Below are 11,661 nucleotides of genomic sequence, written 5' to 3' on the forward strand. Positions count from 1 at the left end.
TCTTGTCTTGATAAACCTCATATTTGGTGACAGGACTGGTAGAAAAGAGAGTAGACTAGATGTGACTTCTTGGGCTGCCTTTCAGGCTGTGTTTTGTTCCCTGAAACTGTCCTATGGGTTGTAGTAGGTCTTAGTTTGGGACAGGGGACAGAAATGTCAGAGATCCTGTCTGCTGACAGTGTGAAGCTTTCCATGCACATCCTGAATAGCTGGAGTGGAGAACAGCTCTTCTGGGAGCTGGCAGTGCATACTTGTGCCAGTAACTTTCATCTAACCAAGGCTTGTATATAGGCAGCGCTGTAGAAATGTTCAGGCAGAGATGTTGGCAGTGCTGGGGATGTTGTGCCTGTGCACACAGAGCTACTGTGTCATCCTGCCTGTCTGGGGGACACTGGGACAATCCTGTGCCTCTTGTTATTTCACTCTGGCTGTGCACACAAATATGGGGTGATTTATCTTTGCCTTTAGAACATGACTATTTCCCACTCCATTCTTTTAGGGTAATTAATGAAACTTGAGCAGGAAATGGTAAAGACCTCTCCTGCTAGACAGCTCAGGGCAATTGAGGCACCAGGTGGTCAGGAGAAGAAATTGTACTCAACTGAATTTGTCTGTGTGCTCAAAGTGTACAGGCTGAAGTGACATAAAAAATGGTAGAAAGATGTGGAAAGTTTGAGCAGGGCTGGCTTCTGCAGGAGGAAAGCTTGAGTTCACTGAGACTCTCGAGAGAGAGGCACTGAGTTGTAAACAGAGATTTTTAAAATTGAGTGGGATTATAGGAGGTGTGTCTGGCTTAAAAAGGAAGGAAATGTTTTGTAGCGTGTCCAGTTCAGCTCTGAAACTCACTGCTGCTGGATGCCTTTGTATGTACTTACCTTTTTGGCCTTCTTAGGACTCCTGGATAACCTCACACAAGACAGACCCACTGGAGGCCCATTAACACTTGGGTACCAGCTGACTGAGAGTGGCCAGGGTCTGCATGGCTGGTGCCAGGAGGTGGATCAAGCATTTAAAAAACAATCAGGCTTTCTCCTTCCTAAATGTCCTGCAGGACCTTTGGGCTGGTTTTGAGTTGATCATCAGGTGACTGTTATGCTTTTTTCTGGAGGATGCTCAAATTTTGACCCAGGGCACATTGCAGAGAAGGTCTGGAGAACTGCCTGATCTTGGGAGCACCTGTGGTCCTTGTCCCCTCTGGCTCCAGAGCCAGCCTGCAAGAAGCCATGCGGTTTGTCCCGTGTGGAATTATCCCATGTCACTTCACTTGCCTCTTTGAAGCGGCTGATGAGCTAGCTGTATGAGGCAAGGGGAAGGAGAAGTAGTGCAAGGGGGCAGCGCGAGGGCTCTGGAGCCGCAGGAGGATGTGTGTTCGTGCCCGGCTCCAGGCCGGGGAGGCAGCGCTGCCGGTGGCTTGCCGGAAGGTGGCGCTCCAGCCCCGTGCTGCCTGTCCCCAGGTGCACACCGAGCCGTGGCTGAGGATGGTCACCTGTGGAGGTGGGCACGAGTTAACTTCTCCCCTGACCTTAGCGGAAAGCACACGAACAAAGCTGACCCCAGAACGCAGCGAGGCAGCAACCCCAAAGCAAGGGCTTTATTCCCCAACTCACTTGCTGACACTGATTTTTGTCCTGTTGTGCTCCTCTCCTGGCATAACACTGACTCTTTCCTGGCTCCAGTCCTCTCCAGGATCTCTTCTGTGGCAAGTGTTGCGTTCTTAGGACCAAAATAAGGGAAATCAGCCAACTTCCTCAATTTGCTTTGTCAAGTGGTGGCTGTGGCTGGCCTGCCACTGCATATTGTGGCAAGGGAAAGCTCAGCTTGCTGGGCCTGTTGCAGTCTCTATAAACACCTGCTAGCTCTGCATCTTGCCACGCAGCTCCTCGCTTGGAAGACTGGTGGTGCTTCCCCACGTCTTTCAGCCAGCCATAGTAGGTTCTGACTGATAGGCACAAATTGTCTGTTAACATCTCTGCTCCAACACAAACAATGAACTGTTTGGCTGAGGGAATGCAGCGATGTTCTGCAGGGCAGCAACAAACAGGTATTAAGTGTTCTTGAAACAGCAAAACCCACTTCCTGAATTCAACAAGCACATATTGACTTGTGGGATGGAAGTGGGTTTTAGGTTCTTCTCAGTGATGTGCTGCCCTGCCTTTCTGTAAAGGCTTTGTTCTTTGTGTTAGCCTGACACAGTGCCATGTCCTGTCTCTCCTTCCTTCCAGTGTTCCTGTCTATGGTTGAGATAGGAGCGACACTACGATAAAGAATCCTGACTCTAGCCTGCTGTAGCCTGATCAGATTGTCAGCTTCAGTATTTTTCCGGTGGCAGGGAAAAGGATTGGGGCTTTTCGTTTGTTTGGGGGGGTTTGTTGTTTTTTTTCCCGCCTTGCTTCAGCAGAGTCTCTTCCCTGCTCTGGAAAGTCAGCCCCAAGTCAGAGCTCTGGCAGCTGTTGGCCCCCTTGAGCCTTCACACAAAGCTGATGGGCAGAACAGGGGTTGAACTTGTGTGCAGGTGGGGGAGCCACTGGTAGCTGTGTGGACGCTGAGTCTGCTATGGGAGTGAGGGCTGGGGATGAGCTGGGTCTAAGCACATTTTCCAAGTCTGTGATCAAGCCTGTTGTCAGAGGACAGACTAGGTCATCTTTTATCTTTGCTTTACCAGTCTGCTAGGGCTGGGAACGGGGTTCTTTTTTTTGCCCTGAGGATGCAGCTGGGAACTTGGCTTTCAGTATGTTTTTGTGGTCACAAGACATGTTTTTGATGAGGCTGCATGTACCTTTTCCCCTTGCACATGCCTTTTCTTAGCTGACACTTCCCTCTATTACCTTTTCCTTGACCCTGCTCTGCCTCACCCCTGCACTGGATAGATCTAGTTTGTGCTGCACGACTCCGAGTTCAATTTTAATCTTGCAGCAGTGGTTTTTCTAGAGCCAGACTGTTTCAGTTGCTACTTGAACTGAAGAGCAATAATCCTCTTCTCTGGAGTAGGAAGTTGCCTGTCTTAATTCTAATTGTACTGGAGTGTGCATCCTGGCATAACCACAGAGGTTACCAAATATCACTCCAGCCTTTTGAAGTCTTTTCTTGCAGCACTAAAAAACTCCCAAACACTTGCAGTTTATTTGAACAAGTGCAACAATCTGAAGGATCTTTCCTAATGCTACTGTGTTTAAAATTGCACTATACTATTTCAGTTAGTTTTTGACTCCTTGGTGGGAATGGGATTAGGAAGCAAAAATTACTGTAGGGGCTGGGGATCCTGCAGTAAAAGGTTTAAGAGCCTTTTCTGGCAGAGATAGTTTTGGCAAAGCAGCACAGGTTTCTGACAAACAGCTTCCCTGTTTGCAGGGAGTGCAAAGTTGAACTGATAAGCCAAGTTCTTGGAGGGATTATGCAATATTCACAATAAGAGGGCATGTAACTAATGGTCTGGAAATGATCACAGGTTTGTGTCCTCTGCATGTTATCATCAAAACTGCATCTGCTCTCCTGCATGCCCAAAGGATGCCGATCCCATACCTGTTTCCCAGAACCAGTGTCTGTGACAATGGACTGAGTTCATGCTTAAGTGGTGACCTTGGAATTTGTGGTGTGGCTGTGGGTACCCGCGTTGGAAAGGGAGTCTTTGAAAGGTGTGTTTCACTCTGTATTACATTTCCCCAAACCTCTGGTGCCTGGAAAACACTTCATTTGGCCAGTGGATTTGAACTGTAACAACATAACCCTCTTCCTACAGACCAGCGTTCTTCTTCACTTAGGAGAACACGGTGCCCAGCAAACACAGCGAGCTGTGGTAAGGATCAGAAGAACTAACAATGTTACTGGTGGCAGTAAAGATGCAGCGAAAGGCTAATGATGAGCTCCAGGTGTCAGCCCATGTTCACTAAGATACAGAAGTCTTTAATGAAAAACTGCAGCCTTGAGAAAGGGGCACTAGCATGCAAGTTCTGTGTGATTGAGAACTCATTGTCCCTGGATAACATCCCTGTCCAAGCTGATGCAGTTTCATCCATAGGCAGTGTGTGGACTCCTCTGTCTTCTTGGGCTTTGTTTAAAGCTGAATTCCTCTGGTGATTTTGCAGTTTGCAGGAACAGTCCTTGTACTGCCCTCATGTTTCTTCTTCCAGTCTTTCCCTTGAGAGGCTGAACAGCATGTCTGTTAGAGGCATAAAATAGGGAGGGAGGGAACACGTGTTTTAGGAGGTTATCAGTGCTCCTCTGATCAATTTATGTCTGCCTGCAGCATTTCCAGAAGACAACCTACATGCAGTGCCTTCAGTTGGATGAACATGCACTGAACACTTCTGTTCTCATGTACCATGCTTCACTCCTTGAGTGAAACCGTTCTCAAGGTCTTCTGGTGCTGGAGCTTAGCAGCCTGCATTTTCCTTTTACCTTTCCGTTTATTTGCCTCACCAATGCTCTAGGCTGGCAAGTTTAGCCCAGAAAAGGCCTGGAGGCCAAGGGCACTGCTTCTGAAGACCTCTTGGGGGGCATCTTGGGTCCTAGTCTCTGTCCCAGATCATTCTGTATGCTAGTTTGAAGTCCAGCAAATACTTATGTAGAGCTTTCCCTAAGTACCACAATATTTAGAGGCTGAGCTAAATCTTGTGTCTGCCTCATGTGGTTTACCACATGTCAATTGGAGTGATGAATTTTCTTGTCTTCTGCTGGCAGCAGGTCTGTATGCACAGAAACCTTCTGCGTGTTGGCTGTGTCCAGGCCACACATTCACTGAGAGGCAGGTAAAGGCTTTTAGGCCATTAAACTCATTCAGTTTTCTTAGCTACTAGAGACAATTTTGAGGGATAATGTCAACAGTGCAGCCTTTCCTCTTATATCCTTGAAATGTTTTGAGGTTTGTGCGTTACATGTAAGGAAGTAAGGTAAAGTTTATGCAAGTTTGGTTTTGCAGCTGGTCTGTGTGAAAGCAGCATATTAGATGTTTCTGGTCAATATTTAAAATGTGATTAGTGCTGAAGTCTGATCAGCATGGTACAGTGTGCCAGGACTCAACTTTGCAAATGAGCCTAGGGGTTTTCAAGTTTAGACAGCCCAAGATACATGCACAAGGCTGCAAGGTGTTCAAAACATTCCCTGGTGTTTCAAGAGGTTTGTACACATCTAGCACACAGTGTCAAATTCATAAAGCCTTAAAATTAAAAGTACTACTTCTAGCTTTTTTTCTCGTTAGCATTTAGTGCAACTAGCACTGTATCACTGTTTTTTAGTTAACAGATGATACCAGTGGAAAACTGAGGTCAGTATCCCAAGAGACTTAGACTAGTGGATGGTAAAAATCATGTGGAGATGCAGCTAAATATAGATTAATGCTGAGAACATTCCTGGATACTTGGGTTTGAAAGGCTGCCACAGTCTCTGTAGCACTGAAGTTATAACTCTTTGCTCTGAAATGGTTTTGTTGATCTAAGTTTAGCAGGGCACCCACTTATTGACTGAGTGCCCTTATTTTGTGGTGGCAACCATGAAATTCTCTGCTTTCTCTTTGGCAGGTTCATGAACCTGCCACTTAGGTGTGGTTTGTATTGGTGTGACTCTAGGAAAGAGAGTGTGCAAAGATAGGAAGAGATCAGCAAGCACACTTTGAGTGGAGACTGTCACACACTGCATCTGCTCTTGCTGTCCCCTGGACTGTCTGAGCTTCAGCTGCAGACATGGGGTAGAACTACTCTGGGACAGAAGCTGCTGGTGTGACATGTTTTAGACCCAGCCGAAAAACTGATTTAAGGATTAGACTCTGTTCACATCCATTGTCTGTTACTCAAACAAGCCTCAGTGAGGCACTGAGCTCTTCCTGATGTGCAACATTCCTCTCCTTTCCAGTTCAGGACAGCTGCGCATTTATTTACTAATGATCTTAAGCTGACACTCCAGATACAAGCAGCTCAGCTGTTGGCAATATTCTTGGTGTCAGCCACTGCTCTTTTGTGCTTTGAAGTCTGTGTGTTGCTTTCCCCTGTTACTGCTTAACATTTGAATCTTGAGAGAGGTGTGACAAGTGGCTCTGTGTAGCAGCACAGAGATGAGTCTCTGTATTTATGCACAAACTCAAGCAAGCAGCAGTACAACCAGCCTGAAACTGTTTCCCTAAGTTACTTTCCCCACCAGCCCCTGAGTACATGAACATGGATGAGCTGCAAGAAGGAAGCAGTAGATGCTATAGTGACTATAGTCAAAACAACTTCATTATCTTTTAAAACTGCCTCTAGAATTCAGGCTGAGTTCAGAGCACTGCTCTGATCCCACTGGAGATTTCCCTTTTTCATCCCAAAATAAACACATGCTTCTATAGTAATCTGAGAAACTGCCCAGTGCAGTCACATAGGGATTTGGCCTTGCTCACAGTAGTCTGTGTTGAAGTCTAATGCTGGTTTTAGAAAGCATTAAAGTTGCCTGAGCAATTTGTTAACCCATTGCAACTAAACCTGTCACGCACCTCTGCATCGTCCCTCTGCTCTCTGTGTTGGCTGTGACATGGAGGGCTGTCCTCATGACCCCTTGCAGAGCAGCTGTTAAGCTACAGTTTGGCACAACTTCTGGAGGATCCCTCAGAATCACAGGTCATGCAACGTTGTGTCATTAGTCATGCTTTTGTGACCACTTGCAGTATTGTTAACGGTTTCTTTAGTGTCCTGGAACAGAAGGCAATAAAAAACCAACCTATCTGCTGTAGGACAATGACTCTTTATGATTAGATTAGATTAGATTAGATTAGATTAGATTAGGAAGTGGGGGAGGGAGAAGCTCTAACTGTTTTGGGGTCACTGCCTTGCAGGGCTATGCCTGAGTGCCTTTAGGCCAAGTTGTAAAGCCCTGTGTTATGAGTGTTCATGTATTTCATGTGCTCCTCTGCTAAAAGAGCCTTTCCCAATATTCAGTGGACCATTGTAGTCTTCCTTGCGTGTCTCATTTAGCAGTGGCTGTACTTAAGTATTGACAGAAGGAGGAAAACATACGTTGTCAAAGTACTTACTTGTATGTGGCTTTTGCACATGTGCTCTACTCCTGCTTGATTCTGCTCTATAGCTGTCCATGGTTGGCTGTCCCAGAAATTAGCTTCTGGGGCTGGCTCTCCTCTGTTCTCCGTGAGAAGTCTGTGTCTGCCTGAGACCACAGCCCCCAAAATCAGCAGTGAGAAGGATCTCTCTGACCTGCAGCTACTGGAAGGAAGGTTCCCCCCACCTTCTTTTGGTTTCTCTAGGCACATCCTAGCCTGACTTTGTTCTTGTTATCTGAGTATTATCCAATGTGTATTGTGCTGCAGTGGGTGCCACTGGAAGAGCAAAGATACTGGTTCCAGTTGTCTCAGACTTAAGGAAGCTGTAAACCATTATCTCTTTCCTGTTGTTGATAATACTGATGGTATTTCCATGTTTGCTGACTCTTCTGTCCTTTAATAAAATATTCTACTCTCATGTGAGATGTTACTGACACTTCTCAGTATTGACTAAAATTGTATTTCTGTGAATGTGAATTTCTGGAATATACCAGAGCACCTCAGTGCAGTGGGTGACAGGAAGAGGATGTAACTGTGCACATCAAACTCTGGTTTTGTGTCTGTGTCCCTGGGTGGGCAGAAAGCAGCTCAAAGCAGGAGTGTATAGCATGTTCATGCCCAAGAGAGTTTTGCTATAAAAAGCCCATCCAAGTGGGCTGAAGTAAAGCTTCCTGGTTTTGCAAGTGACCAGCTACTCTTGTTTCCTGATATGTCCCACAGCCTGGTCCTTTTGTTAGCTGCACTGAGTGAGTGAAAGTTAAAATGCTCTTGGGGTTTGAGCATGCATTCCCTGTGAAGGCTGAAACATTTGAAGCTAGTCAGAACCTTACAGGAGATGAGGAGGATGGTGGCAAAAGCTGCTCTATTACACAAGTAGTTGGAGGTTCCTAGGAGAACTTCTGCCACCATAATAAATCTAATGCTTTGGACCTAGGAGAAAATGCCAGTGTAGCCAGGACCTCTGCTGTGGTGGCAGATGTGTTCTTGTTGTGACCTGGCACAAGACAGCAAGTCTTGTCCCTGCCACAGATGTGAAGAAGCCTTTCCAGCTGCCTTGGCACTAGAAGACTTGCCTTGTAGTCAGGAGTGACTAAGCTGTGACTGTTTTTACTGGGATGAAGCAGGGACTGAATATGAATAAGGGTGATCAGGGCTTACTTGAAGGAAATGGAACTATTGGGAAGGATTAGGTAGTGGTGCTGGTGTCTGCCTGGCCTCGGCAGGCACAAGACCTTTGTCCTGCTGCATCTGACTTGTTACCATGAAGGTTTGAAATGCTGTCATGATGGAAATTTGATAGAGGAAATCCTCTTCCATCTTGCATATGATCACTCCTTTTGCAATATATTGCAATTTTTGGCATACGGCACAATGGCCATATTTCCTTACCTATTCCTTCACTGTAGGTGGAGTTGAAGTAAGAAATTTGGTCTCCTGTGTTCTTGCCTTGCTTTGGCAAGAGTAGTGCTGCCTGTGGTTTTTCCTTCAAGCTTGTGTGTTGCACTAAGCAAACTTGCATGTTTGAGGGCAGGTGGTGGAGTTGGGAGATGATCTGCTGTATTCTTACTCTGGCACACTTCATGGAGATTCATCTGTGCTAGGGTGCAGATGCCTGTATTTACCAGGAACCAACTGCTTACTGCAACGGACTTACCTCAGTTCTCATAAACAGGCCCTTCTCGCTGTCCTGGAGATTGCAATCATCTCCATGGTGAGAGCTGCACAAACAGAATGGAAGATAATGACCTCGTGGATTAAAGGGCAAAAGGAGGTTTCCTAGTACATGAAGCTTGTGCTGATTGCCCTGGTTCTAGATTGAACCAGGAAAGGCAGGCAGCAAACCAGAAGGGCTCTCTGCAAAATTCATAGGGCCAGGAGGTGCATTACTCAGCCCTGCAGTGTGGAGAGAGAAAAACAGCACCTGTTTGAGGAACTAAGGTGTGGATTTGATTTGTCCATGGACATGCCCTTTGAGCATATTTGAGAGGCAGTAAGCCCATCTAATAAAAACTACCGAAATCTGCCTTTAACTGGCTCTGCTTACCTGCCTTTGATGTGGTTAAAGGGAAACAGGGCTGCACTATGTCCTCCTTGTTAGCCTGGAAATACAAAGACCAGCAGCATCCCAATGCTTGTCTGGCAAACACCAGCAGAACCTTGCTGTTCCTGCCCTTGCCCCAGAGGGCTGGCCTTCAATTCCCTTTCTTCAGTGCTCAGGTACATGTGAGAAGCCCAAACCTCATCAGAGCTCCAACTCCAGATGTGCACAGCTCATTCTGCCATGCTGGTTCAGGCCTGATCTTGTTTGGTTTGGAGCACCTCCTGCCAAGGAACTCCTTTGTGTCGTTTCCATCATCTAACTCTAGCAGTTCTAGCAGTGAGAGCAAGGGAGAGTAAAATGCCCAGTACCCTGCTCTTCCAGTATCTGTGGCTCTTCCCTGTACTTCCAAGGAACATTTGCAAAGGCAACTTCTGCTGACTGAAAAAAAACCATCTCGTGTCACTTGATGTTTTTCAGGTTCTCAGCTTGGTTGGCTTTTGGTTTAGCTGGTGGTGAAGGTGCCTAGAGCATCACTCATGTTCTTGCTGGGGACACTTGGTATTTATATGATGCCTTGATCCCTTGCTTGGACCTTCTGCTTGGAGAAGGCCACCAGTCTTTCATGTATTCCCAGTCATCAGACCAGCTGTGTCAGCTGTCTGCTCTGGCTGGTCTGGGAGAACTAGGTGGTGTTCTTTCCCCTCTACTCTGCACTGGCGAAGGCCTCAGCTGGTGTGCTGTGCCCAGTTCTGGGTTCCTCAGTGCAGGAGAAACATGGGCACACTGAAGAGAAGGGCCACAAAGATGATTGTGTTGGTGGAACTTGTGCCAAGTGCTGTGGTTCCAGTTTGAATATCTCATTGCTGCTGTGCCAAAGACTGAGTCTGCTAATCCTGTACAACATAAGCAGAGAACTTGGTTAGGAATGTCATAACTTGGTCTAATGCAAAGAAGTTTGGAGCTTTTGGTGGTGGAGGTGTGAAAAACCTTGTGTGTAGCACTGTGAGGGTGCGAATGAAGGTCATGCCCAAGCTGCCAGCCCTGTCGTTTTTGGAAGGGAGTGGGACTGCAGAAACATGACCCTTCCTCCTTTCTCTTGACATGTTGGGACTGTGTTGCTGGCACTGAAGCTGAGCTTGAGTCAGGCTACCTGCACATTCCCCTTTGCTAGTGTCCTACCACATACACTTTTGCACATGCTCTGTGCAGAGCATGACAGTGTGAGGACAGCAGTGGGAATGCTAGAAGGACAAGTGTTCCCAGCTATCTTGTAGGCACATGTGGGGAAGCTGGAGCCAGGCTCCCCTTGGAGGTGTGTGGGGTTAGGATGAGAGACAGTAGACAAATTACCATGGGAGATCGTTAAGAAAAGACTTTTCATTGTGAGTGTGGTCAGACACTGAAGCAGAGCCCTGGGAGATTGTGAGATATACATCCTTGCAAATAATTCAGAGTTCATATAGACAAAGCCCTGAATGGACAAAAGCCTGAGCAGCCGGAGCTGGCTGTGCTTGGCGCAGGGTATTGGGCCAGAGACCTCCAGAAGTCCATTCTAATCTAATACTCCTCAGTGGTAGGTAGGCATTGCCCAGATGGTGGTGTTCAGCTGTAGCATAAATCACAGCCTGGGATTATGCATGACTGCCTTTTCCTAGGCTGGCATGATAAGCAGACACTAAAGAAATGCTTTACTATTTCTTTGTGGGAAGGATGCATCTTTCTTGAGACTTTCACAGGGAGCTGATGTGTGTCTGGTGCTGGGTTTCATATTATTTGTATTGTTTCAGTCTTCCTCTTTCACTCCTCCAGGTACAGCTACATGATTGACAATGTCATTCTGCTGATCACTGGAACACTACACCAGCGTTCGATCTCCGAACTGGTGCCCAAGTGCCATCCCCTGGGAAGTTTTGAGCAGATGGAAGCTGTGAACATTGCTCAGACGCCTGCGGAGCTCTACAATGCAATCCTGGTGGACACTCCCCTGGGTGAGTAGAGCCTTTCAAAATACCTCTCAGCTGTGTGTGGTGGACCAGATGTCCCTTTCTCCCCTGTCTAACTAGCTCCAACTACAGCCTAAGTTGTGCTCCAGGAAGACAAAGCGGTGGGTAATGCACGGCTGTGGCTGTACTGCCTGTGGTGGCTGGGCTTGAGTTCAGGTTTATGCCTGTCCTATGCCAGTTTTTCCTCTGGAGGACCAGCTAGCTCTCTCTACCCTTCAATCAGTATCCAGACCATCACAGTGGTAGTCCAGACTGCTGGAGAGTCTGGTTTGTGTGAGCCAGGCCTTGAGCTTCCATAGTGAAGTGCTGTTGGGTCTTTTGCTGGGACGAGTCTCTTGATTTCCAGCAGTTCTGGTTGGATAATTGGGTAATTTCTTGTAGGCAATTTTTGTAGATATTTACAGAGGTCTACACATGCCCAGTCTTGTTCTGAGGTTACTAAAATTAGCACTAGTTAAATGAAAGCTATTACATAAAAAACCAAACAAACCAAAACAACCACAGCAAAACAAAGAAATCTCCAAAAGCCTTTTAAAACTCTTTGTGTAGCAGGATCCTGCACAGAGGTGTACTGTCTCAGGGCCACAGGCTCCCTCAGC

The 11,661-nt window shown here is 46.8% G+C and overlaps 1 protein-coding gene across 1 annotated transcript in view; it reads left to right on the plus strand.

Annotated features, from left to right (window-relative positions):
* ATP6V0D1 (ATPase, H+ transporting, lysosomal 38kDa, V0 subunit d1) overlaps positions 1–11,661 on the plus strand; it is a gene marked incomplete at its 5' end in the record, with an annotated part of 23,282 nt that overhangs the window by 2,885 nt on the left and 8,736 nt on the right. The window contains one exon of the mRNA XM_009071220.1: positions 10,869–11,047. Within this exon, the coding sequence (XP_009069468.1) occupies positions 10,869–11,047 (179 nt within the window). The remainder of the gene's footprint in view (positions 1–10,868; positions 11,048–11,661) is intronic.

This window comes from Acanthisitta chloris, unplaced genomic scaffold (assembly GCF_000695815.1).
Source record: "Acanthisitta chloris isolate BGI_N310 unplaced genomic scaffold, ASM69581v1 scaffold5463, whole genome shotgun sequence".
Lineage (NCBI taxonomy): Eukaryota > Metazoa > Chordata > Aves > Passeriformes > Acanthisittidae > Acanthisitta > Acanthisitta chloris.